This window comes from Pongo pygmaeus, chromosome X (assembly GCF_028885625.2).
Source record: "Pongo pygmaeus isolate AG05252 chromosome X, NHGRI_mPonPyg2-v2.0_pri, whole genome shotgun sequence".
NCBI lineage: Eukaryota > Metazoa > Chordata > Mammalia > Primates > Hominidae > Pongo > Pongo pygmaeus.
The window spans coordinates 134,316,462-134,344,285 of NC_072396.2; the positions used below are offsets into that span (position 1 = coordinate 134,316,462).

The 27,824-nt window shown below is 47.2% G+C and overlaps 1 protein-coding gene and 1 long non-coding RNA gene across 2 annotated transcripts; one reads left to right on the top strand and one right to left on the bottom strand.

Moving 5' to 3' along the window:
- Positions 1-41: 41 nt before the first annotated feature.
- On the top strand, positions 42-23,794 carry UTP14A (UTP14A small subunit processome component). The gene is made up of 15 exons (XM_054471764.2): positions 42-437; positions 1,564-1,639; positions 2,253-2,323; positions 2,855-2,919; positions 5,218-5,360; positions 5,953-6,108; positions 13,283-13,402; positions 13,503-13,597; positions 14,566-14,689; positions 14,796-14,873; positions 15,316-15,709; positions 18,814-19,214; positions 19,938-20,131; positions 20,262-20,361; positions 23,378-23,794. Exons 1-15 carry the CDS (start codon positions 412-414, stop codon positions 23,648-23,650), a joined length of 2,316 nt encoding a protein of 771 aa, XP_054327739.1. The 5' UTR covers positions 42-411; the 3' UTR covers positions 23,651-23,794.
- LOC134739034 (uncharacterized) lies at positions 1,461-27,824 on the bottom strand. The gene is made up of 3 exons (XR_010125412.1): positions 27,744-27,824; positions 23,800-23,937; positions 1,461-2,738 (listed from the first exon to the last, which is right to left on the bottom strand). It is a non-coding gene; the product is annotated as an uncharacterized LOC134739034 (long non-coding RNA).

Below are 27,824 nucleotides of genomic sequence, written 5' to 3' on the forward strand. Positions count from 1 at the left end.
GGACGCCGTCGCACAAGGACTGGCGCTGGAGTCTTTCTTTCTGGATTATGTAGTGACGAATGAAGGCGCGGGCTCAGCCCCTGAGAGCGCAGCACCGTCGCCCTAAGCTAACCCACGTTGGGCCGCGTGGAAAGCAGGGGCCCGGAGGACAGACACCGGCGCACCAGAGAAATACGGGGTGGGTAGAGAAAGGAATGCCCCACCCGCTGACAGCCGTCTCATCTCCGGCCTCCCAGTTTTTTGCAGGCCCCTCCCGACACGGCTCCTGCTTCTCTCACGCCTCGTACGGAACGGAAGTGACGTGTACGTCGCGAGCGATTGACGGAAACAGAAATTGCTTTGCGGCCGGCACGGAAATTGCTTTCCTTCGGCTTCCGTTCTTGGTCCATGTGAGAGAAGCTGGCTGCTGAAATGACTGCGAACCGGCTTGCAGAGAGGTGAAGGGCAACGAGGGGAGGGGGGATTCTGGGTCTCGTTGGGGGCCGGGTTCCCCAGCTTTTGGGAAATGGGAGCCCCCCCTTTAACAGATGGCAGTGGTTCCCCTGAAGAGCTGGCCATTCGTTCCTATTTTCCGCGATCCAGCCTTTAAAGCCCTTTTAATTTAATTTCATTCGCTTACTCCGCTCCTCAGCTGTATAGCCGCATCCCTGTTGGTCCTGATGCTGTTTCTGCCTCCCCAGCTCATTTACTATGTTTCACATTTCTCGTCACGTGACCCCTTTTTCTGCCTCTGTCGCGGCCCGATTTAATCCTCTGCGCAGGCAGTGCAGGCGTTATAAACTCCCCGAATCTTGGAAAGCTTTGCTGATTGGAGTCATCCACCACGTTTTGGCTCCTGTGATGTTTTGTGCCCCCCCCCCCCCACCCCCGGAACTAAATGTAGTCCGTTTAGTAATGTTGGCTTTGAAAATACTAATAATATATGCTGTTAGGTAACGGCACATTTTATAATTTGTTTGTGGGAAACAATCTCCTTAGTTAAGCACCTACTTTGCTAAGCAAGCCCCAGGGAAAGTGGCTTACCCAGCTGCTTTCGACCTGTTTCTCCATTCCTGGGAACAAGGATCAAGATAACACTTTTGATTAGGCTGCCTATCAATGAGTCAAATATATGGAGGATGCTTAGAAATATTAATCGTGAAACTGCCTTGCCTCCAGGGCTAGCAACAGCGTCTTTGGCCATATTATTCTAGGGTCTGACATTTTTACAGCTTCCCATAGGTCATAGGAAATGTTGTGCCAATCACTGAAAAGTGATAGCTCTTTTACATGCAGTTTTGAAGTCAGGCATCACTCTTGGAGGTGATGCCTGACTTCAGTCTAAATTTCACGTCTTGACAAGTTTCCAAAGGCGTTCACACTGCTTTATATATCTTCTGAGGGATAGGGCTATTCTGTGCTGAAATTACAATGTTTTCGAGATTGTTTTAATAGATTAGACATTGCTTCAAATAATAATATTTCTTTTTTTAATTTCAACTTTTATTATAATTAAGGGATACATATGCAGGTTTGTTACATGGGTATATTGCATTCACATTTCTTTGTTGCCTCGTTTAACAGCCTTCTGGCTTTGAGCCAACAGGAAGAACTAGCGGATTTGCCAAAAGACTACCTCTTGAGTGAGAGTGAAGATGAGGTGGGTGACAATTGCTAAACTGCCTTCAAAGTTAGGGTAGAGAGCACATTCCCGGAATGGAAAGGTGTGGCAATGTTCTGTGTATTTGTTCAGGTCTCTCAAATAAATTACAAATGGTTAGTGTTTCATACTTAAGATACTGTATCATATTAAGTGCTATGAGGATTTGGAAACTAAGTTACAATCACTATCCTCAAGTTGCATAAGTATAATTTATAAGACCAACCAAAAAAGGCCCGGGTGATGGCTCATGCCTGTAATCCCAGCACTTTGGGAGGCCAAGGCGGGCAGATCACAAGGTCAGGAGATTGAGACCATCCTGGCTAACACAGTGAAACCCCGTCTCTACTAAAAATACAAAAAATTAGCCAGGCATGGTGGCAGCTGCCTGTAGTCCCAGCTACTTGGGAGGCTGAGGCAGGAGAATGGCATGAACCCGGGAGGTGGGGCTTGCAGTGAGCCAAGATAACACCACTGCACTCCATCCTGGGCAACAGAGCGAGACTCCGTCTCATAAATAAATAAATAACAAGAGATTTTACGTGAGACTCAATTTCCATGTTGTTTTTTCCCTCCCCCTCATCCTGATGGTTTTTCCTTTTCTGTGTCTTAGGGGGACAATGATGGAGAGAGAAAGCATCAAAAGCTTCTGGAAGCAATCAGTTCCCTTGATGGAAAGAATAGGTAACACTCCCGTCAGTTAGGGCAGGTTATATAGTCAATTCCATGAGATTTCTCTGCAGCTAATATTTATTGAGTGCTTCATGTAAAGACCTTACTACCAGTACCTATAAGCATTATATAATTAACTGTTAGCTATTATTAGTCTTAGTGCTATTATTGTAAGCATTTGCAGTCTTATTCCACACTGAAAATCTCTTAAAGCATTGAGTAGGCATTATTTAACCCCATTAGAGAAATAAATTGACTTACCCCCAAGGTCACCTGGCTCATAAGTTACAGGTTTAGGTGTGTTTGACTCTAAGTCCAATATGTTTTCCACTATGTTTACCTTGTAATAAAGAGAAGAGATGAGGGTTAGACAACCAAGTCCAAGTTAAGAACAGATCTCCTTGCTGCATCATGACAAAACCTGACCCTAGAAGAAATACAAGAAACCAAAGCCCTGTTTGAAGAGAGAAGTGTTTGTCTCTCCCAACCCCAAGCCCCCATAAAATTTATCCATTCCTATTATATCGTTTTGCCTAATTTCAGGCGGAAATTGGCTGAGAGGTCTGAGGCTAGTCTGAAGGTGTCAGAGTTCAATGTCAGTTCTGAAGGTAAGTTGAACAAAGGAAGATACCCATGCATGAAACTTGTGGGGTTCCAAGGGCATTATGTTCACCTCATCCCCCTAGGAACTGTTTTTGATGTGGTTAATGACTCATACCATAAATACCTGGGAGAGTGGGTGAAGAAGTGTAGTCAGATGCCCTTCAGTTTCTTCCATCTCTCAAAGAAAGCCTAGAAGGCTGTGGTCAAGGTATCCTACAGAGTTTGATGAGATACTTATAGGATAGAGGGACATGAATGAAGACAGCTGCCTCTTACTAGCTGCCTCTTAGTAACTTAGTCATAATTCATATTTGTACAATTTCATTTTTATTTCAGTTCTCTTAACAATGCTTTGAGTTAGGAGACAGGCAAATATTCTCTTCAGTCAGAGCTCAGAGAGGTCACATTACTTGTTCAAGGGCCTTTGCCTAGTACAGTGTTTCTCAACCTTTGCTTTTTTATTGCTCCCCTGAGAGGAGCCTTTCAAGACATTTTTATTTTTTTATTTTTTTGAGACGGAGTCTCGCTCCATCGCCCAGGCTAGAGTGCAGTGGCGAGATCTTGGCTCACTGCAAACTCCGCCTCCCGGGTTCACGCCATTCTCCTGCCTCAGCCTCCCGAGTAGCTGGGACTACAGGTGCCCGCCACCATGCCTGGCTAATTTTTTGTATTTTTAGTAGAGACGGGGTTTCACCGTGTTAGCCAGGATGGTCTCGATCTCCTGACCTCGTGATCTGCCCGCCTCAGCCTCCCAAAGTGCTGGGATTACAGGCGTGAGCCACCGTGCCCGGCCTCAAGACATTTTTTTCCTCATTGTATCCCTCTCCCTGTGCCCCTTCCCCAGGAAATCAAGTCCTAAGGAATAAGAGTTTGTTAGACAGAGTTGAGCCTTGGAGGGACACAAAACATTGTAACATCTAAGATGTTTTTCATACTCCCCCAGAAAGAACCAATTTTCACCCTGGGGTCGGGGGGTGGTAAAATTGCCCCTGTTCAGAATACATGCGCTAATAAGTGGCAGCCGTGGGATTTTATCCTAATACTGAGTCTAGATGCCAAATCTTTTTCACCCTGTTCACAACTTGGGCAGCTAGAATGGGTTTTGCATTTGTAGTAATCACTGGTGTAGCCTCCTAGAGCAAATAACAGTGTATTCCAAGCGTACTTATTCAGCGGATATTTATTGTGTTTCTACTAGGTAGCAGTATCAGGAAGTGTTGTAGATACCAAGGTTACAGTAGCGAATAAGATGTGAGCTCATGGGGCTTACATTTTAATGAAGGGAGACAGTAAGAGAGGATGATGCAATAAAGCAACTAAGTGGCTACTTTAGATTGGTTGGTCATGAAAGGCCCCTGAAGAGGCAAAATTGAAGCTGAGATCTGAATGACAAGTCAAGTCAACCATGCAAAGATTGGGGAAAGCATTTCAGGCCAAGGAACAGCTAGCACAAAGGCTCTAAGGTAGAAACATGCACATGTTGAAGAATAGGAAAGAGGCCCCTGTGACAAGAGCATTCTAGAGGGTGGGGGTTGACATGAGGTTAGAGAGGCAGATGGGGATTAGATCTCATAGGACCGTGTCCTTTAGGTAGATGAGATTCAAAGTATAATGGGGAGTCACTGGAGGATTTTCAGCAGGGTCATGACATGCTGTGGTTTATATTTTCGAAAGATCATTTTGGACTGGATGCAATGGTTTACACCTGTAATCCCCAGCACTTTGGGAGGCCGAGGTGGGCAGATTGCTTCAGCCCAGCCATTTGAGGCTGGCCTGGGCAACATGGCAAAACCCCATCTCTACAAAAAAAAAATAAAAAAAATTAACCACGCGTGGTGGCACGCGCCTATAGTGCCAGCTACTTGGGAGGCTGAAGTGGGAGGATCGCCTGAGCCTGGGAGGCAGAGATGGCACCACTGATCTCCAGCCTAAGTGACAGAGTGAGACCCTGTCTCAAAACAAACAACAACAACAACAAAAAGATCACTTTGGTTGTTTTTATTTTTGGCTGTTATGTGAAGAATGAATTGCAATGGGGCAAGATTAGAAGCACCAGGAGAAAAGCAAATGAGTTTTGAATAAATACTTTCCCCTATCTTCTACCCCCTAACATGTTTGGGGGATGAATGTAGAAGAGTGATAGTGTTGGCATGGCTAGAAATAGGCAATTGAAGTAAGAGAATTATTCTTGCTTCTCTGCACATTTGCCATCTACTGGCATTTTCTACTGAGGCTTCTCCCTACATTATATTGAGATCTTGCCTCACTTCTTGGTCTGACCAGAAAGTTTGACCTTTCCACAGGATCAGGAGAAAAGCTGGTCCTTGCAGATCTGCTTGAGCCTGTTAAAACTTCATCTTCTTTGGCCACTGTGAAAAAGCAACTGAGTAGAGTCAAATCAAAGAAAACAGTGGAGTTACCTCTGAACAAAGAAGAGATTGAACGGGTAAGCTACAGAGAAGGTGGTCTATTAAGGGAAAGAAATTAAATTGACAAGGGAAAATAGGGTAATAGAAAGAAGGGAAAGACCTGAAAAATGGGAGAAGGGGGAGTTGTGATTTCCCCACTATGGATAAGATTAAAAATAATCTAGGAGTGCCAGGTGCGGTGGCTCATGTCTATAATCCCAGCACTTTGGGAGGCCGAGGCAGGCGGATCATCTGAGGTCAGGAGTTCGAGACCAGCCTGTCCAACATGGTGAAACCCTGTCTCTACTAAAAATACAAAATTAGCCGGGTGTGGTGTAATCCCAGCTACTTGGGAGGCTGAGGCAGGAGAATCCCTTGAACCAGGACGTGGAGGTTGCAGTGAGTCGAGATCGCACCATTGCTCTCCAGCCTGGGCAACACGAGTGAAACTCCATCTGAATAATAATAATAATCTAGGAGAAATTGCAGTCCTGAGAAGCAAGAGGTAACCTCTAGCATCCTGATTCTTTCTTGGGCTAAGAAACGTTGCTTCCTAATTTCTTGTTAGTCCTTTGGGTTTGATGCTTTAATCTTGTGGCTCTTTCCGTTTACATACCTTGCCTGCTTCAGATCCACAGAGAAGTAGCATTCAATAAAACTGCACAAGTCCTCTCCAAATGGGACCCTGTCATCCTGAAGAACCGGCAGGCAGAGCAGCTGGTTTTTCCCCTGGAGAAAGAGGAGCCAGCCATTGCTCCCATTGAACATGTGCTCAGTGGCTGGAAGGTGAGTACAACAAAATGAAACTGAAAGGTGAGATTTTATAAGTTGGAGATTTCAGAGCCTACAATTGATTTGATTGGACACGTTAAGCTAAACCCCAGCATAAGTCATTTTAGCTTAGTGCTCAGAAAGAAGGGGTTGCCCATCGTCATTGTCAGTCATGTGATAGCCAGTCACAATAGCTGTGTGATCACTTTTTTTTTTTTTTCTTGAGACAGGGTCTTGCTCTGTTGCCCAGGCTGGAGTGCAGTGTCACGATCTCAGCTCACTGCAACCTCTGCCTCCTGGGTTCAAGCAATTCTCCTGCCTCAGCCTCCCAAGTAGCTGGGATTACTGGCGTGCACCAACACGCCCAGCTAATTTTTTTTTTGGTTTTTAGTAGAGATGGGGTTTCACCATGTTGGCCAGGCTGATCTCAAACTCCTGACCTCAAATGATCCACCAACCTCAGTCTCCCAAAAGTTTTGTGATTACAGGCATGAGCCAACGCGGCTGGTCTCTGTGTCACTTTTCATCTGCTTGTAGTATACAGTACTTGCTATTTCCATGTTTTTGTGTTAAACCATGTGATTGCCCGTATAGCAGGAACATAATAATGTTTTCTTTCTTTTACCCCAGTTTTTAAAAAGCATTTAAAGCCACATTCTGATCCTAGGGAAATCAGGAACTCGGTAGCATTAATGATGCCTTAGCGAGGATGTGTGAACAACAGAAGCCAAAGTTTGCTTGTACAGGAATACCGCATTAAAATATAATGTGTTGCTGGCAATGACTAGAACTTCAGCAGGTAACTTACTATGACTCTGAGCTGCAGGGCAGGGGTTGATGTTTTAGAGCTGGGTTTCCCAAACACTGACCCCTAACAAAGTTTGTGTCTGAAGCAAAAGGGTAATTGTAAGTATGTTTGTTTGGTGGGTGTAATGTTGCCAGTTCTTTTTTATTATGAGGTTATTCTTTCTATTTTAATGGTGTTGAAATATATTTTCTTCTATGAAATGATGGTGGTAGTAAATGATGGGATTGGGGGTGAAATGGTAGTTATGCTCTTGGCAAAATTAGAAGTTGGAAATCCTATGTTGGTCCCTGAAGTCCGGTTTTTAGTCTGAATAACTGCTTTAGAACAGCTAGCCTACTTTTCCAATACACCATTGGTATGGAGTCTATAATGGGCTGATTAGTCTTAAATAGATGCCCTCTTTGTGCTTCTCCTCTACTTTCCAAAAACCCAAGAATGGTAGTTTCTTAGGCGTTGAGTTGAGCTAATTAAAGCTAATCAAAGTAAACACTGCTTGCCACAATAGCTAGAAATTGAGCGAGTAGTTGCTTATTATGGGGATAAGCTGTTTCTGGTGTTTTTGCTGAAGTCACTACCATTCTCTTTCTAGGAGGCTTCCTTTTCTACATGAAAAAGAGATCAGGTTTAAAGTGTGGCTGCAGGATGAAGGGAGACTTTAGAAAAAAAAATCAGAGGTAATACAATTTGTAGGATTCAAAAATAAAAAAGCATAGAAGATATGTAGTGAAAAGTTTGACTCCACCCGTGCCCCATCTGATCATTTTTACCCCCATACTCACCCAGAAGTAACCACTTGCATAAGTTTGCTGTTGTTGTTGTCTTAGAGTTTTATTTCTATATTCATGTTTACCCCCTTTTTAAATAAAAAGAAGGGTAGCATGCTACTACACACTGTCCTCCACCTTGCTTTTTCCAAATGACAGTGTAATCTTGGAGATAGCAGGAAAATGCCAAGTTTGTTATTAAAAACGAGATGGGGCCGGGCGTGGTGGCTCACACCTGTAATCCCAGCACTTTGGGAGGCCAAGGCAGGTGGATCACCTGAGGTCAGGAGTTTGAGACCATCCTGGCCAACATGGCAAAACCCCATCTCTAATAAAAATACAAAAATTAGCAGGGCATGGTGGTGTGTGCCTGTAATCCCAGCTACTAGGGGGGCTGAGGCAGGAGGATCACTTGAACCTGGGAGGCAGAGGTTGCAGTGAGCCAAGATCGTGCCACTGCACTCCAGCCTGCGCAATAGAACGAGACTCTGTCTCAAAATATATATATAAATAAATAATAAATAAAAACTAGATGATAGTGGAGGAGGTTACACTAAGAATAGAACAACCTCTTCAAGAGAGAGTGAGGCTCAAGTGTCATACATTGAATATACCATGCCGTTCATTCATTCTAAGACTGACTTTTGAGAAATTATGCTAGTAGGGCACAGAGAAATAAGGAAGTCCTTAGTTCAGAGGGTGCTTTGTGGCTAGCAACTCCTAGGTCTCTCCTTACATCTTAGAGTGCAAAGTACCAACAACTAGTATATGCTGTATTAGGGTTTCTAGAGACTGAATATCAAGTCTCAGACCAGGCACGGTGGCTCACGCCTGTAATCCAAGCACTTTGGGAGGCTGAGGCAGGTGGATCACCTGAGGTCAGGAGTTCAAGACCAGCCTGGCCAACATGGTGAAACCTCGTCTTTACTAAAAATATGTAAATTAGCCGGGCATGGTAGCACATGCCTGTAGTCTCAGCTGCTGAGGAGGCTGAGGCAGGGGAATTTCTTGAATCCAGGAGGCCGAAGGTGCAGTGAGCCGAGATCACGCCACTGTACTCCAGCCTGAGGAAAAAAAGAAAATCGAAAGTCTGTACTATAGTTTTGGTCCAGCTCCCTAAAATTTTGTTTAGCTGCAAATAATTAAGTGGGATAACGCATGAGAAGGCATTTGTAAACTCCAAAGTGCTAGAAATGCTGTAAGGTAACTTCTTTCACCCCTCTCTTCACTATTCTCTGTCTACACTGGTATTTCCCAAGGCATTCTCCCTGAAACCTTAGTCTCTCAGTATGCCCTCACAAGAGGAGGAGAGGTGGCATTGCTAGAAAATGCTGCATGCCCCTAGTGGAGATCGGAGAGTCACAACATGCTTTAGCATTTTAAAGGCTATGAAACAGGCCAGACGGATGTGGTGGCTCACACCTGTAATCCCAGCACTTTGGAAGGTTAAGGCAGGTGGATCACCTGAGGTTAGGAGTTTGAGACCAGCCTGGCCAACATGGCGAAACATCGTCTCTACTAAAAAATATACAAAAATTAGCTGGACGTGGTGGCTTATGCCTGTAATCCCAGCTACTCAAGAGGCTGAGGCACCAGAATCGCTTGAACCCAGAAGGCGGAGGTTGCAGTGAGCCAAGATTGGGCCACTGTACTCCAACCTGGGCAACAGAGTGAGACTCTGTCTCAAAAATTAAAAATAAAGGCTATGGGCCAGGCGTGGTGGCTCACGCCTGTAATCCCAGCACTTTGGGAGGCTGAGGCGGGCGGATCACGAGGTCAGGAGATCGAGACCATCATGGCTAACACGGTGAAACCCCGTCTCTACTAAAAATGTAAAAAATTAGCCGGGCGCGGTGGCGGGCGCCTATAGTCCCAGCTACTTGGGAGGCTGAGGCAGGAGAATGGCGTGAACCAGGGAGGCGGAGCTTGCAGTGAGCCGAGATCGTGCCACTGCACTCCAGCCTGGGCGACAGAGCGAGACTCTCTCAAAAAAAAAAAAAAGGCTATGAAACAATGGTGAAGACACCTGTTGGATCTAATTTAACTTTGGGTGTACAAACTGATTTTATTAAAATTTCAAAAAAATTGAATTTTAAGCTTTTAACAGGGGAAGCAAATCTTGTTATCTGATGAGGAATGTGTTTGGGGAAGAGCTGGTCTGTCTCCACTGCTGCCTCCTTTCTCTCACCTTCTTCCCCGACTGCCCTACTGAAACTTCTCTCAAAAGGCATTAGTGAGGGGCCTCCGAACTGCCAAATCCCAAGCCCTCTTAGTCTTTAGCATATTTGACACCATTGGCACATTTCATTCTAAAAATCTCTCCCCTCTAGCTTCTGTGGCATACTCTGGGTATTTTCTCTCTCTGGCTTTCCTTAGTCCTTTTTATTCTTGCTCTGTAAATTCCATGACTTTTTTTGTTTGTTTGTTTGTTTCAGACAGAGTCTTGCTCTGTTGCCCAGGCTGGAGTACAGTGGTGCAATCTTGGCTCACTGCAAGTTCCACCTCCCGGGTTCACGCCATTCTCCTGCCTCAGCCTCCCGAGTAGCTGGGACTACAGGCGCCCTCCACCACGCCCAGCTAATTTTTTGTATTTTTTAGTAGAGATGGGGTTTCACCGTGTTAGCCAGGATGGTCTCAATCTCCTGACCTCGTGATCCGCCCACCTCGGCCTCCCAGAGTCCTGGGATTACAGGCGTGAAAATTTCATAACTTTTGACTATCACTCTCAACCCCTTCTTTGAAGCTCCAGTCTCATATTCCATGTGACTAGCAGGGATCACCTGGGTCTCCCATATGCACCTTAAACTTGGTCCAGTCCAAAGTAAGCTTCGCATTTCCTTTCCCCAGACTTCCAAAACCTATACCACCCCCTTCATTCTGCAACTCAGTTAACAGCATAACTCCCTACCCCAGTCACTTAGGTTGGAAACCTCAGTCATTTGATTCCTTCTTGACCCCTTCACTGTCTCCCTTTCTGCCAGCTTATACAGGGGGCTAGACCTGCAAATTCTGTCTCTGTAATAGCCCTTAGGCTCCTATTTTCTCTTCATTTTCATTTTCACTGCCCTAATCGAGGCCCTCATCGAACTTTTCCTTTGGAACTTTACATATATCCTCTACACAATCAGCAGGATTTTCTTGCTGAAACACAATTGATCATTGCTCTCCTGCTTAAAATCCTTCAAAGGCTGTTCACTTACAGAATAAAATAAAATTACATAGCATTTTAGCTATGCTGGACAACTCGTTGTTCTATTACATACCACTCCTTTCCCTGTGTCTGTGTTTTTTGCTTATGCTCATCTGTTTGGATTTTTTCTTCCTCCTGACAGAATCGTACTTAGGCCTCAAAGCCTAATTCAAAAGGTCACTTCCTTCCCCAAGCCTAACCTACCTCCCAATAATATTTAATGGTGATTTCCTCTGTGATTACCCCTATAGAATAACGTAGCAGTATGTTATTTAAGGGTAACATAAAGGGTATTTAACCCATTATGTTATGCTGTTTGTGTTGTATATGTCTCTGCTCTGAAAGGCTGTGAGTTCTATAAGGACAGGAACTATCTTAATCAATTATGTGTTCCTAGCACCCCATACAAGTGCCTGGAATATAGCTACAATCAATAAATTTTGTAAATTGAATTGAATTGAAGGGACATTACAACACTGTAGTATAAATCACTTTGTAGTCTGTGATTAATCACTACTGCAAACACTAAAAGTGGAAGAACACATACCTTTACTATTCAGTAGAATAGTTTTATGGTTAAATCAATAGCTTCGTGTAACATGTGATGATGTGCGTTTATGAATTTATCCAAATATTTATAAGTTTAGTACTGACCACGATGTATATGGCTATTGAAAAAAACCACACATAATATGTGTGTGAGGTTTGAAACTAGTTCTGTTGCCTAGGGCTGTCTTTGTGCCTTGCCAGAATGTGGACCGTGGCATGATCGGCCTGATTATTTAGCCATCCTCATGATAGCATGTGGAATAACTGGTTTACAGTTCATTCGTTTCATACATACTCTGCCTAGCATGCAAAATTAACTGGAAACTGAGGAATTGGAGCCAAAGTTAGAAAATGAGGAGAGTTCAACTTGAACCATCAGGAAACAGGCTAATTACATGAAGGTCTTTTTTTTTTTTTAACATAATAAATAGAGATGGGGTTTCACCATGTTGCCCAGGCTGGTCTCAAACTCATGGGCTCAAGCAGTCCTCCTGCCTCAGCCTCCCGAAGTGGTGGGATTACAGATCTGAGCCACCATGCCCATCCTATATATTTTTTAAGGCAATATCCTTTTGTGCTCAAGAAATTAAGACACACACCCCACCACAAACTACATTTGAAGACTGTGCCAAAAAAATGCCATGTTTTTTCTCATTTTCTTTCATCAGTAATTAATGATACCAAGAACACTTATATGCATGGTTTATAGCAGTTGGCTATGGTCAAAAAAAGTTGGGCTTCCCCTCTGAGACATTTGCAGATCTATGTCCTAGGTATACCATCAGTGGCAAATAATGCTTATCTTAAGATCTAATCTCACAGGGCATGCTGGGCTCATGCCTGTAATCCCAGCACTTTGGGAGGCCAAGGCAGGAGGATCGCTTGAGGCCAGGAGTTTAAGACCAACCTGGGCAACATGGCAGGACCCTGTCTCTACAAAAAATAAAAAAAATTAGCCAGCCATAGTGGCTTACACTTGTGGTCCCAGCTGCTCAGGAGGCTGAGGCAGAAGGATCACTTGAGCACTAGAGGTGGAGGTTGCAGTGAGCTTATATTGGAGTACCAGTGGACTCCAGCCTGGGTGACAGAGCAAGACTCTGTCTCAGAAAAAAAAAAAAAACTAACCACCCCTTCCCTCTAGAAATATTCTAAAAGAAGGCTTATGATATGAATTTGAGATTCCTAACTATAAAGTAATAGTTATGTGCTTCAAATAATATATAACAATACAGGGACTCAAGGGCAATGTGCCTAGATTCTTAAGAGAATGGAAATCAGTTTTAACATATATTGGTAATCTGGGCTGGCGCGATGGCTCACGCCTGTAATCCCAGCACTTTGGGAGGCCAAGGCAGGTGGATCACGAGGTCAGGAGATCGAGACCATCCCAGCTAACATGGTGAAACCCCGTCTCTACTAAAAATACAAAAAATTAGCTGGGCGTGGTGGCGGGTGTCTGTAGTCCCAGCTACTCGGGAGGCTGAGGCAGGAGAATGGCGTGAACCCAGGAGGCGGAGCTTGCAGTGAGCCGAGATCACGCCACTGCATTCCAGCCTGGGTGACAGAGCAAGACTCCACCTCAAAAAAAAAAAAAAAAAAAAACATATATTGGTAACCTGAACACAGTGATCCCCCTCAGCAGTGTTAGAGAGTAGCCTCAGCGTCTCCCTGCTGAAGTTGTCTTATATAAGAATCAAATAAGGCTTTATTTACACTTCTGACAACAAGACTGGAACCCCCTTCTCTTGCTGTAACAGCCAATCCTATCCACTTATGATTCCAATTATAGTGTCATAAGTTAGAGAATCATAGGAATGTAAAGAGAGAAAGCTGTAAGAGCATGGCTTAAGATTCAGAATGTTTTGTTGCTTCTTTAAGGCAAGAACTCCCCTGGAGCAGGAAATTTTCAACCTCCTCCATAAGAACAAGCAGCCAGTGACAGACCCTTTACTGACCCCTGTGGAAAAGGCCTCTCTCCAAGCCATGAGCCTGGAAGAGGTAAGTGTGTCATAGGCCCTTCAGCACACCCAGGCATGCCACACTTCTCCTAGCATTTGTCCTCTGGCCCAGGTGTCACTGTAAGTCTCATTTGTTGTAGGCAAAGATGCGCCGAGCAGAGCTTCAGAGGGCTCGGGCTCTGCAGTCCTACTATGAGGCCAAGGCTCGAAGAGAGAAGAAAATCAAAAGTAAAAAGTAAGGAGGCCCCTGTGAACTGGCCTTGGGTTCCACAGAAGAAAGTCATGTGGCTCATCATGAATTCTTTGGAGAGAACCTTTGATGCAGCAACTAGAGTCATGTAGATGAGGTCCCAAACAGGAGTGACTAGCCTTTGTTCCCACCAAACCAACCTCATACAGTTTTGCCAAAAAGATGACTATTCAGTTACTTTCTCTGCCTTCCAAGGCATCACAGAGTGGTTCTGCAGAATGAGCTCTGAATTCCAGAGCTGTTAAGGCCAATAGGGCTTCCTTCCTGCCTTTTTGCCCCTTTGAAACTTGTTCGGCCGGGTGTGGTGGCTCATGCTTGTAATCCTAGCACTTTGGGAGGCCGAGGTGGATGGACCACTTGAGCTCAGGAGTTCAAGACCAGCCTGGGCAACGTGGCAAAACTGGCTGGGCACGGAGGCTCACACCTGTAATCCCAGCACTTTGGGAGGCTCAGGCGGGTGGATCACTTGAGGTAAGGAATTCAAGACCAGCCTGGCCAACATGGCGAAACCCCATCTCTACTAAAAATACAAAAATGAGCCAGGCGTGGTAATGTGCACCTGTAGTCCCAGCTACTTGGGAGGCTAAGGCGGGAGGATCGCTTGAGCCCAGCGGGTGGAGGTTGCAGTGAGCCAAGATCACGTCACTGCACTCCAGCCTGAGTGACAGAGTGAGACCCTGTCTAAAAAAAAAAAAAATGAAACTTGTTCTACCCCTCCCTTGAGTTATAGAGGCAAAAGAGACTCTGAGCCGCAGAGGTCTACCCTGAGAACTGTGGGTACCAAGAATCTTGCCAGTCCTCTCAGGTCCCAAACTGACTCCCTATAGCCAACTAGCTCTATGATGCCCATTCCAGCCCCCTGCCTAGGGAACCTATTGGGTAGTATGGGCACTTGTGCCTATGACATCCGTGCTTCAGCTAAATTGCTAAACTCTTCCCTCCTACCCCTACAGGTATCACAAAGTCATGAAGAAAGGAAAGGCCAAGAAAGCCCTAAAAGAGTTTGAGCAGCTGCGGAAGGTTAATCCAGCTGCAGCACTAGAAGAACTGGAAAAAATTGAAAAGGCCAGAATGATGGTGAGACTACCTCTTGCCGCACCCCCACCCCCACCCCCACCCCTTTGAACCAGCTTTCCTTGGAAGGCACTAAAGATCTAAATCTCACTCTGTCCTTTCTTTCTAGGAAAGGATGAGCCTTAAGCACCAAAACAGTGGGAAATGGGCCAAGTCAAAGGCAATTATGGCCAAATATGACCTGGAGGTAAGAGACCCTTGGGGTGAGAGAAGATCTGGAATTGGAGGATGCTAGCAGAAGCAGAGTTGGGGAAGAGCCATGAGGATGGATGGAAAACCAGGAATCTAAAAAGGCATCAGAAAAATCTCTAAGGCAGAAAGGAAAATGACCAGGAACAAGGTGGAAAAGGAGAGATGAAAGGGAAACAGCATTGAAGGCAAGTCCAAAGGGGGAGAGGAGCTTTTTAAAATCTTATTTCACCTGTTGATTCCTTGAGGACAAAGAATTTGTCTTCCATTTTATACCACAGCTATTAACCCAGCGTTGTATATGCAGTTTAAACAGTAGGTACCAGTAAGAAATACTCACCAAGTCAAATTGAGAGGAGGCAGCTTTATGAAATGGACCAGGAAAGGTGTTATTGTGGTCACTAATGACAGGGCTCTCATGCTGTGACTCTTTCCTCCAGGCTCGCCAAGCTATGCAGGAACAGTTGTCTAAGAACAAAGAACTGACACAGAAACTCCAGGTAGCCTCTGAGAGTGAGGAAGAGGAGGGAGGCACAGAAGATGTGGAAGAACTCCTTGTCCCTGATGTACTGAATGAAGTGCAGATGAATGCAGATGGGCCGAATCCCTGGATGCTCAGGAGCTGCACCAGTGACACCAAAGAGGCTGCAACCCAGGAGGACCCTGAGCAACTGCCAGAGCTTGAGGCCCATGGAGTTTCTGAAAGTGAGGGAGAAGAAAGACCAGTGGCAGAAGAAGAAATTCTGTTGAGAGAATTTGAGGAAAGGCGATCCCTTAGAAAAAGATTTGAGCTCAGCCAGGATGCTGAGCCAGCAGGCAGTCAAGAAACAAAAGGTGAGCTGTGATCAAATGGAAGGGAGAAATTTCTAGTGCTGTGGACAGACTATGGGAGAAAAAAAAAGGGTGTCCACCCACACACAAAACTGCATAGTGATTAGGCTCTGGGGACTTGCAAGAGTGCATACACTGGATCCCTGAAGAGAAATTAGATTCATAACTATTTTTCTTCGAAGACATTTAATAAGCAGTCATCTGCATGGCCGTGCAACGTGGTCCAGGCACATTTTCTGTTCTTGGGGGCTTACAGCCTTCAGAAAGCCATAATAACTAAACCATCCTCGAAGTCAGGATATGAGTTAGTGTTCCTGGTACCTACACACCAGGGAGAAGTACATATGGTAGAATGGCAAATCTGAAAGTCCATTCACACCTGTAGACACAGATAGGTCGATTTTGAGACATTAGGAAACATCTTCTAATTGCTGGATTTTTTTGTTTTGTTGGTTAAGTAGGAGTGGCATTTTTAGCACTTCTTAATGCTAGTTTATGTGTGTCTACACGGGGTGAGACTTTACAGAATGAATGACTCCACAGGGCTACATGGCAAATTAGAATTGTGACTCCATGCTCAGGATCTATTTGTACGTTATATTTTCTACCTGTTATCTTGAAGAGATCTTATTAACAATATTAGCACCTGTGAGATTGGTCAGAGAGTTCCCATTCTGGCAATAAACCAGGACACTAAAAAGCCTGCCTAGGAAACTACCTACATTGAGAAATCATTTGGCTATCTGGACAAATTACCAGGTCTGGTTTGGTTTCACATAGGAATGCATTTAGATGATGGCAAAAATCTGGTTTTATATGGCAAAAAAAATTTTTTTTTGTTTAAGAGACAGGGTTTTGCTCTGTCATCCAGGCTGGAGTACAGCAGTGCAATCATACCTTACTGCAGCCTAAGACCTCCCAGGCTCAAGCGATCTTCTTGGCTCAGCCTCCCAACTAGCTGGGACTACATGCATGTGCCACCATGCTGAGCTAAGTTTTTGTAGAGACTGAGGTCTTGCTCTGTTGCCCAGGCTGGTCTTGAATTCCTGGCCTCAAGCTTTCCTCTCACCTCAGCCTCCCAAAGTGTTAGGATTACAAGTGTGAGCCACCGCACCCAGCCTCCTTTTTTTTTCCTTTGTTTTTTTCAGGTTTCCACATACAAAAATGTATTTTAAAAGAGCTATCATTTAGAGTGTATTGTAGGGACCTTTACTTAATAGTTTTGGCTGGATATTTCTGGGATTAATAATTGCAAGTAGTCACTTCTGAGAGAATTTTGGAAAGCAGCACAGCAGGCTGAGATTGTGGGGGTGTACATATATGACCACAGGACCCTAGTGGCTTTCTCTTGAGCCCCCTCAACAACTGGCCATCTACCTAAATGTGCAGAGCGGCTGACTGTGATATGAAAGGATGAAAGATAGATTTGCATTTCCTTGGACAGTAAATAAATTGAATTTTCTCAAACCTTCCAAGAGTGTCCTAAAATACTGGAAAGCCACGGACCCCAATGAAAATGAGCAAGGAAACCTGATTCTTGAGAAATAAACGTACATGTGTCCAAAGGCCAGATCTAAGGAGCTACAATGGCTTCATGCCAAAGCTAGACAGCAGGATCAACTTGGGAATGGAGGCAACTTGAGTCAATGAAAAAGACAGTTTAGAAGCATGTCACTGCCAGGTTTCCCTCCAGACTCTTTTGAGACAGGTCTCTGTCATCCAGGCTGGAGTGCAGTGGTGCAACCTCGGCTCAGAGACGGGGTTTCACCATGTTGGTCAGGCTGGTCTCAAACTCCTGGCTTCAAGTGATTCACTCACTTCGGCCTCCCAGAGTGCTGGGATTACAGGTGTGAGCCACTTTGCCAAGCCAGCCCCTCTAGACTCTTGAGACTAGTGTTATTTGCTCAGATGTTGCCAGTGGAAGTGTGAGCTACATCCACTGGATAAAGCAGCTACTTCATCCCTTGACTCAGCCACAGCAGATTATGAAATACTGCTTTAAGATATGGAGTAGAAATTCTTGAGTCAAGATGAAAATCCTGGATAAGGTTTTTACAAGCAGTAAAGCATAAATTACAGTGAAGTTACATTCAGAAGCCACCTGTTAAAGTGGCTTCCTTTTTTAAAATTTGGAACTTGGGGCAGTCTTCTCAAGCAGGGTTTACTGCACGAGGAACTTAAGCCACAGCCCCAGTTATACAGTGGATCATTGGCAAAGCTGGAAATAGGACCCAGGACGTCTGCTTCCAATATGCTACTTCTTTTTTTTTTTTTTTTTTTTTGAGACAAGTCTTGCCCTGTTGCCCAGGCTAGTATGCAGCGGCACAGTCACAGCTCCCTGCAGCCTTGACCTTCCGGCTCCAGCGATCCTCCCAGCTTAGCCTCCCAAGTAGGTGGGACTACAGATCCACACCGCCATGCCTGGAAATTTTTTGTTGTTGTTGGAGGGGTGGAGGTGGTAGAGATGAGTTCTCACTATGTTGCTCAGGCTGGTCTTGAACTCCTGGGCTCAAGCTATCCTCCCGCCTCGGCCTCCCAAAATGCTGGCATTACAGGCGTGAGCCACCATATCCGACATCTCACATGCTACTTTTTTTTTTTTTTTTTTTTTTTTTTTTGAGACAGAGTCTTGCTCTGTCACCCAGGCTGGAGTGCAGTGGCACAATCTCGGCTCACTGCAACCTCTGCCTCCCTGGTTCAAGTGATTCTCCTGCCTCGGCCTCCCAAGTAGCTGGACTACAGGCACATGCCACCATGCCTGGCTAATTTTTTGTATTTTTAGTAGAGACGGGGTTTCACCGTGTTAGCCAGGATGGTCTCGATCTCCTGACCTCGTGATCTGCCCGCCTCAGCCTCCCAAAGTGGTGGGATTACAGGCGTGAGCCACCGCGCCTGGCCACATGCTACTTTTAATTACCAAACTCCGTTGCCTGCTATGATTAGTATACTGTCTAGGAGGTTCAATGTACAGAATCTTCTTTTCCCCATTTGTCCTTGTTATAATGTCTTATGTGGTACTTAGCACTTGGTGGGTGCTCAACAAATGCTTACCGACCAGACAACGTACAAACCTCCTTTTCTGACAGCTTTCATTCTTTTTCCCCCAGATTCCGGCAGCCAGGAGGTGCTGTCTGAATTGAGAGTACTATCTCAGAAATTGAAGGAAAACCATCAGTCCAGGAAGCAAAAAGCAAGTTCAGAGGGGACTATTCCCCAGGTCCAGAGAGAGGAACCTGCCCCAGAAGAAGAGGAGCCCCTGTTGCTACAGAGGCCAGAGAGAGTACAGACGCTGGAAGAGCTAGAAGAGCTGGGAAAAGAAGAATGTTTTCAAAATAAGGAGCTTCCCAGACCTGTGTTAGAAGGGCAGCAGTCAGAGAGGACCCCAAATAATCGCCCTGATGCCCCTAAGGAGAAGAAAAAGAAGGAGCAGATGATCGACCTACAGAACCTCCTAACCACACAGTCTCCCTCTGTGAAGTCTTTGGCAGTTCCCACAATAGAGGAGCTGGTGAGCAGAGCCAGGGTGGTGGGCCATTGTTCAGAAAGTGTCCTTCTTGTGCAAGGAGTAATGAAGCTTTGTTTTGGTGGGGGCACATTTCAGTAGTTGAGAGGTCCAGAATAGTATAGGGCCAGGCTAGTCCCAGTGATGTTTTAATAGATGCAGATATATGGGTGCTGCCAAGACCCCTATTTCCGAAACCCTGATCCACCAAAACTCCTCTAGGGTGACTCTAAAACTGCTCTCAGAGGTAAGAGGGAGTAACTCAGAGTTCTGACCAGATCCCAGGCAGGACAACTTGAAGGTGAGTCATTGAACTGTTGACAAAGTTTTATTCAGTGGGATCTCAAATGGTCTAAGACTCCCCAGTTAATCTGAAACTTAAAGTGAAGCATCCTGGCGCCTGTCTTTTCAGGGATATAAGCTGGAGGAAGCCTACAGTCTGGCCACTTAGAGCTCCTGCTGCTAACACGTGCCATTCCTTCCTCCACCCTGCAGCTTCCTTACTGAAAAGTTTAAAATTGTGTCATATGATAATGAGCTAGGGATATTTACCCTAGAGGGAAGAAAATTGGAGCATGATTGGCTGTGCATTGGTTTGTATCGCAAGACCATCATTGTTCAGCACTTCCCCCTAGGGGGCGCTAAAATGTCACGACCCAAAATTCAAGCGTTCTCGCCATGAACCACAGCTCATAAGCCAAGCTGTAGCTCTCGCTTGTTTCTTCCCAGGAAGATGAAGAGGAGAGAAACCAAAGGCAGATGATAAAGGAAGCTTTTGCTGGGGATGATGTCATCAGAGATTTCTTGAAAGAGAAGAGGGAAGCTGTGGAGGCGAGTAAGCCTAAGGACGTGGACCTGACACTACCTGGCTGGGGCGAGTGGGGTGGTGTGGGCCTAAAGCCCAGTGCCAAGAAAAGACGCCGGTAAGAATGCCGAAGAAAGTCTGTCAAAAGGGCACCAGGTTCTCCCCGCCTCGCCCTTCGGTGTCCTCCCTACCCTTTTGACTAAGTCGTTAATGCTCCTAGTCAGATGTCCTATTGTTTTGCTTTCCAGGTTTCTCATTAAAGCCCCTGAGGGTCCTCCAAGAAAAGATAAGAATTTGCCAAATGTGATTATCAATGAGAAGCGCAACATCCACGCAGCGGCTCATCAGGTGAGAGCTTAGAGAGCTCTTTAGCTGCCTGCTTGTTACTGCCTGGCTCTCTTGCTTGAGAGGAGTATTCTAGTGATCTGTAGTCAAGAGGGACGTGTGATCTTGACCACAGAATCAAATCTATTGTTTTCACTGAATGGCTGTTAAGATTTATCATTTCAGATAGACTATGCTGTTTTAATTACTGGCCAGGAAAAAAGTTTAGAGTCAAGGTAATGCTCAAACAGAGGCTACAAGGTTTGAGTTGTAGCTTAAGAAAAATGAAGACAAACCGGTACTTGTTCAGGAGAATGAGAAGATTGTAAGTTGTGTCACATGATAATGAGCTAGGGATGTTTACAAGAGAAGAAAATTTGAGCATGATTACGGTGTTCAAGTATATCGAAGGTTATTGTATGAAGTCACATAAAGTAGAAGTTAGAGGAGATACAGAATTCAAGGCTGCTCTGGGAGTATGAGTATGTGTAAAGGGTACTCAAGAATGAGATTAGACTAGATGACCTTTATGTTCCCTTCAATTCTGAGATCTGTCCCCAGCCAGTATGTTGAAATGAGTTACAATTTTCCCTCTGAGGGAATAAAGAACTAATGGCTACAGAACAGAGGTAAGAAGATACACATTTCAATAACATTCTTTTTGATCTTATTTTGTGAACCAATCACTGCAGAAACTGAATCATAACTACTGCAGTCCCAATTAAGGCTATATAACTAGAAAACAGGCAGTTACACGATAAGGGAAGGGGGGAAAGGGTGCTTCAGTGGGCCAGGATTCCAGGTGATGGGTAGAGTATGGAGCTCAATAAAGACCACCCTTCCCTTTCAGGGGTCTGTTTGTTTTTTTAATACAGTCATGGCAAACTGACAAATAGTTTTCTAGGAATCTCCCCTGATTTTCATCTTTTTAATAAGTTACTGCAGGTTCCAACATGCAGTAGAATAAAGTGCTTCAAGGTGCCTAGGGGGGACTTCTGAGACTGAATACTTTGTCCAGGTGTTATCTTTCTGTTGCCCTGGTTGACAAGCACAGATGTAGCCATCAACCCAAATAAGACATTCCCTTAACTTAAAGAGAATCTGTTTCCTTCGCTACTACCAGGACCACCTGATAGTACTTAGCTTCTCTTGAGTATTCCACTGAATGTTTCCAGAGACTACTGATTTGTTTTGTTTGTTTGTTTATTTTGTTTTCAGATGGAGTCTCACTCTGTCACCCAGGCTGGAATGCAGTGGCACGATCCCAGCTCACTGCAACCTCCACCTCCCGGGTTCAAGCTATTCTCGTGTCTCAGCCTCCTGAGTAGCTGGGATTACAGGCATGCGCCACCACACCTAGCTTATTTTTGTATTATTAGCAGAGATAGGGTTTCACCATGTTGGCCAGGCTGGTCTTGAACTCCTGACCTCAAGTGATCTGCCTGCCTCGGCCTCCCAAAGTGCTGGGATTACAGGTGTGAGCCACCGTGCCCTGCCAAAGACTACTGATTTTTACATCCCCATTTTCTGCTTATGTGTTTTCCTCCCTTGGCCACTGGGGAAGTGTTGAAAGATTATTTAATGTCTGAAGGTAGCAATGTGGTGGAGGAGTACCAGGCAAGGAAACAGGAGCTTTGGGTTCTGTTCTCCAATGCTGCTCCTTATTTACTTAGGTCCATCACTTCCTCCCTCTAAGCCAAATCTTCAGGCCAAGGGAGATGACCATTGTCAATATCTAGGGCCTTCCAGCTCTACATTCTGTGGTGCCGAAAGAAGATGAAGCTAAGTGGGCCGGGCATTTTGGTTCACGCCTGTAATCCCAGCACTTTGGGAGGCCGAGGCGGGTGGATCACAAGGTCAGGAGATCGAGACCATCCTAACACAGTGAAACCCCATCTCTACTAAAAAAAAATACAAAAAAAAATTAGCCAGGCATGGTGGCAGCCCCCTGTAGTCCCAGCTACTAGGGAGGCTGAGGCAGGAGAATGGCGTGAACCTGGGAGGCGGAGCTTGCAGTGAGCTGAGATCACACCACTGCACTCCAGCCTGGGAGACAGAGCGAGACTCCGTCTCAAAAAAAAAAAAAAAAAAAAAGATGAAACTAAGTGTAACAGCCTGGTAGAGTTCAGGATTCGGGTTCCTTAAAACATCAATCCTGGCCGGGCGTGGTGGCTCACGCCTGTAATCCCAGCACTTTGGGAGGCCAAGGTGGGTGGATCACGAGGTCAGGAGATCGAGACCATCCTGGCTAACACGGTGAAACCCTGTCTCTACTAAAAATACAAAAAATTAGCTGGGCATGGTGGCGGGCACCTGTAGTCCCAGCTACTCGGGTGGCTGAGGCAGGAGAATGGCGTGAACCCAGGATGCGGAGCTTGCAGTGAGCCAAGATCACGCCACTGCACTCCAGCCTGGGCGACAGAGTGAGACTCCATCTCAAAAAAAAAAAAAAAAAAAAAAAAAAAAAAACCATCAATCCTAAGAGAGGGAAGGAGGAGACTGAGAGCATAAAGAGGGTAGAAAAGTCATAAAATCCACAGGGATACACAATGGTCTGGATTCTTGCAGTCACAGTGTTATATAGGAAAGCTCACTCTGGGACAACAGCCCTGGAGCTCCTATAGCTAGATAGGGACAGTGTCCCTTGTAATCCCAGCTACTTGGTAGGCAGAGGTTGCAGTGAGCAGAGATCACCCCACTACACTCCAGCCTGGGCCACAGAGTGAGGCTCTGTCTCAAAAAAAAAAACAAAAACAAAGACAGGGGCAGTGTTAGGGTGGTTTTTCAGACCCTGAATTGTTGAATAAACGGGGGATCCAGAGTCAATTTAGGCCCCCCTACTCCCAAATGTCATCAAGCAGATTGGATTCCTAAGGGCAGATGGGAGCAATGGGACACCTTGACCTCTCAGTCTCTTCACTTGCAGTCATCATGTGGAACCGTGGCCTGTACCAAAACAGTACCTGATGAGAGTTGCCATTACAGTATACAACTCCACCCCAGGCCTGCCTCATACCAAATCATTCTCCTTCCTTTCCAGGTACGAGTGCTTCCATATCCATTTACCCACCATTGGCAATTCGAAAGGACCATCCAGACTCCTATAGGATCCACATGGAACACCCAGAGGGCTTTCCAAAAGCTGACTACTCCCAAGGTCGTCACCAAGCCAGGCCATATCATTAACCCCATAAAAGCAGAGGATGTGGGCTACCGGTCTTCCTCAAGGTCGGACCTGTCTGTCATACAGAGGAATCCAAAACGAATCACCACACGTCACAAAAAACAGCTGAAGAAAAGCTCTGTAGATTGAGTTGCTGGAGGAGTGACAGCCAGGAGCCCTGACTTCACTTCCTTTGGTCCAGTTTTACTCTGGTACAGGGTGGATTCCAAAACTGGCTCAGTACATTGCATGTAGTTGAGCCACATTTTAAAAATAAAGGCATTTTTAAATCTATTTACCTGGAGTATATGTTGCGTTGTCCCCCAGTGGGATCATTTCGTTCAAGTCAGACACCTTTGGACTCTACAGCATTGCATTTCTTGAGTTGCACTTGTCAGGGCCACCTCCTTTTCTTACCAAGGATTATGTAGTTGGTTCTAAATCGAAATGGAGAAAGTTCACTGTAGTCTGTGATCTTAAATATATCACATCAGATATGATCCACCATTAATAACTGCCAACTTGAAGAGACAGGGTTAATAATGATAAAATATTGTATATTTTAACCTCTGAACCTAGAAAGAGGATGTACAAACTGCAATTGGATTCTGCCCTAGACTGATCCTAAGACCAGGACGGTGCCGAAGCTGGGTTCTGTCCCCACAAGTCTAGCCACAGCCATTTTTTTCATATGTGTGAGCTTCCCAGCTTGTACAGGCTGCTGTCTACAATATCTTGTATATAACCTTCTACTTATTTTCTCATAAGAAGACCAGGAGGTTTTACCCTTATTTTGTAGATAAAGGTAGATGTGATTTCAGAAGTAAACCTCTATTGCCTTTCCTTCCTAACTCAGGGCCCACTCCTCACCATTGATTGAAAGTGTAGTTTATTCAAGCATTGCTTTGCTATATGACAGTTCACATGGGCTTCTCAGCTCTGAGGAACTTGGCCTGCCTGTGGATGGCAAGAAATATACGGAAAGAGCCCCTGCAGCTGAGTTTCCTAACAAGGAATTTGGGAAACCTCTCTGATTCCAAAATGACACCACTACTGCACCTTGCCTCCTGCCTTGGAGATTCAGTCCTATCCCCCGTATTCTTAGACCACAGTGGGTTCATTTTTGTGTCACAGGCCCCTCTAAAAATATGTTGAACGTTATGAACCGTCTCCAGAAAAATGTGCACACACACATTTGTATGGCATTTTACATACAGTTTCAGGGGTTTTCAAGACATTTGGAATCCCTGGGCCAAAAGCTGTACCACTCCAAGTTTTCTTTTGCAATCCCCCCAACAGATAAGGCCTTCTCTTCTGAGCACACCACTCTCCAAATCAGTTCCAAAATGTTTAGACCTCAATGGTAGCTAGTCCCAGTATCTTTATAGGAGAAAATTTTCACAATAGAGCGTGTATCTAGTGTTACACATTAAACTGAAGTGAAAAGCCAAAGGATGAATTTATATGAATTCCCCAGCGGTCCCCTGTGGCCCCCTTCTATTGCTCATCCTCTTAAGAAACAACCTGGGACTGGCAAGGGAAGGGAAATGAGTATGTTGAGCAGTGTTCAGTGCCCAAAAGGCATGCTTAAGTTATCCATTGGCTTGAGATTATCCACGATCCACTCGCTGGTTGACACTTAAGTCAGTAGCCAGTGGTAGGGGATGCGGGACCCCTGCCCACTCCTGCCTCCGTTTAAGAGACCACAACATTCTCTTGGACTCTTTTGAGCACAAAGCTGCTACCTCCGTCCCACCACCCCCCCAAATTGAGGCGCCCAATCAAGTGTCCCCGGTAAATGGCCAATCCCCGTCTACTTTCCCGGGACCCTCTTCAGCTCCGTTTGCTCCCCACTACCCAGGAGTGATGCAAGCGACCCCATCCTTCAAAGGAGAGGGCAGGTGCTGGAGCGTGCTATAAACGACGCCCATTCCCAGCCTTCCAAGCCCCCAAACGGATTCGATTGTTGTTTCGTGGGGCTTTTTTTTCTTTTCTTCCTCCGAACCTCCGAAGTGTTCTCCCTTCCCATTGGCCGAAGCTGCCCCTTGACGCCACCCTGGCCTTGCTCGCTGATTGGTCCACTCTGGATGTGCCCAAGCCTTTTTCCCAGGGTGTGGCGCCCCCCCGCCCCCAACAGGGTTCTGACCCCTGGCTCCTCCCTTCCCCCCAAGCCCCCCTCTCTGTTCCGAATGGTTCCGCCCTGGCTCGGCTCCCCCACGGCCCAGGCCGCTGCCCTTAGGGCCCCCGGACGGGGCGGGGCACGCTGGGGACGGGCAGAGGGCGGTGGTGGCGCCTTCCTGCCGAGTCCGAGGCCGCCCCCGCCACCCTTCTCTAACCCTTGTAGGTCCCACTTTCCCCTGGGCAGTTCTCCTGCATCGGTAGCCCCGTCCCGTCTGTGCAGCCCCCACCGTGGTCTTTGGGTCATCCCGAAGAGCGGCGTTAAATCCCTGCCCTCAGCGCTGCACACACGCCCATCCGCCTCCACCCTCGGGTCCCCGCACCACCCCCTTTTCCCGTGTCGGCTCCCCCTTCCCCTCCCAAGACCGCGGAAGCTCCGACCCCCTTCCCTCGCTGACTGTCCATCCCCAGGACCCCCGTCCCCGTGTGTGGCCAGTCCCAGCGGCCTCCCCTTCGCGGCCTCCCTTTGCCTTCGTGGCCAGCGTGGTGGAGCACTCCCGCCCCCCTTTTCTCCGTACCCCCGCGCTCCCTTCTTATGTTGTCCCTTCATGTCCCTCTCTAAGTCCCTCCCACACTATGCCCCCCCGCGGTACACACACACCCCTCCCCGCGAGGCGTCCCCCGGCGCCCCTCCCCTACCCCCGCTCGTCTATGCCCCTCCCACCCACCGCGTCCTTTTGTCTCCTCTTTGGTCTCTAAGTCCCCCGCCCCTCCCTCGCTCCCGCCCTCACTCCCCCGAGCACGCTCTTATCTTCCCCAGGTCCCGGCGCCCCGCCCCGCGGCCGCGCCCCGCGGCCCCCTCCCTTCCGCGGCCCCGTCTCCGCCCTCCGCGCTCCGCCCTCCCCCCCGCGGCTCCTGCCCGCCAGCCCGGCCGGCCTCCGGTTCCCGGGTCGCTCCTCCTGCGGCAGCTGCCGCTCCCCGACCCACCCTTCCCGGGCCGGCGGCTCGCGTTCCCGCGCGCTCTCCCCACACACGCACTCCCGCCGCCCCGCTCCGCTCGCTCGCTCGCCGAGGCCCTGCAGCGGCCCGGCCCAGCGCAGCGCGCAGCCCGCAGCCCGCAGCCCGCCCTCGGGGAGCCTCGGCGCCCCGTGGCCGCGGACACCTCGCGGACAGGCGGGCGGGCGGCCCGGGAGCGCGAACCCGGGCCGGGCTGGGTCTCCCCCGCCCAGCCTGGCCCTCGGAAGCCTCGCAGGGCGCAGGGGCCCGTCGGAAATATTTGGGGGACGGGCCGGCCGCGGTTCCTCCCGCAGCCCAGGCCGGGCCGGCGCGTCCCGGGGAGTCGCCGCGAGCTTATCTCCGAGGATGACTTGACCCGGAGCCTCCTCCCGGCTCCTGCCCCAAACCTGTGCCACCAACGCGCGACGCGCAGCTGAGACTCGCGACTGGCGGGAGGAGGGCGGCGGACTGTCCTGAAAATGCCCAAGCCGTGAGGGACCCTAAGCCGACCGTCAGACCCGGAGAAGCGAGGTCTAGTGACACGTCCCTGCCACCCAGGGAGAGAGGGCGAGCCCACGCCAAGCGCCACGGATCCCTGCCTCTCCGCCAGGGGTTCTCCCCACTACGCATTGCAGAGCCCTTTGTATAGACCCCGCCGGACCCAGAGTGAGGGACGTGGCTCAAGTAGACAGAACACCCAGCCAGCCACCCACCCACATGCCAATAGACACTTTTTAAAAGTCTGATCGGGTCGGGCTCGGTGGCTCACGCCTGTAATCCCAACACTTTGGGAGGTCGAGGTGGGCGGATCACGGGAGGTCAGGAGTTCGAGACCACCCTGACCAACATGGCGAAACCCCATCTCTACTAAAAATACAAAAGTTAGCCGGGCGTGGTGGTGGGCGCCTGTAGTCCCAGCTACTTGGGAGGCTGAGGCATGAGAATCGCTTGAACCCAGGAGGTGGAGGTTCCAGTGAGCCAAAATCGCGCCACTGTTCTCCAGTCTGGGCAAGAGTGAGACTCTGTCTCAAAAAAAAAAAAAAAAGAATAAAAAGTCTGTTCGATGATGCCCAAGTTGACCGTGTTTCCTCGCCCGAACCTCTTCTCCCAAGCCCTCACTCAGTCTTACCTACTTACCCACCAGACTGGAAGCTCTTTGAAGGGGTTCCTGTTTTGTTACAGTGGCTCACTCAATGGATCCCTTGTGATT

Bases quoted from the DNA above. Each gene is read 5' to 3' on its own strand.
- UTP14A (XM_054471764.2), top strand. From the start codon at position 412: ATGACTGCGAACCGGCTTGCAGAGAG. The intron at 2,324-2,854 runs GTAACACTCCCG...GCCTAATTTCAG, and splicing joins TCCCTTGATGGAAAGAATAG to GCGGAAATTGGCTGAGAGGT. The intron at 20,132-20,261 runs GTAAGAATGCCG...TTTGCTTTCCAG, and splicing joins AGTGCCAAGAAAAGACGCCG to GTTTCTCATTAAAGCCCCTG.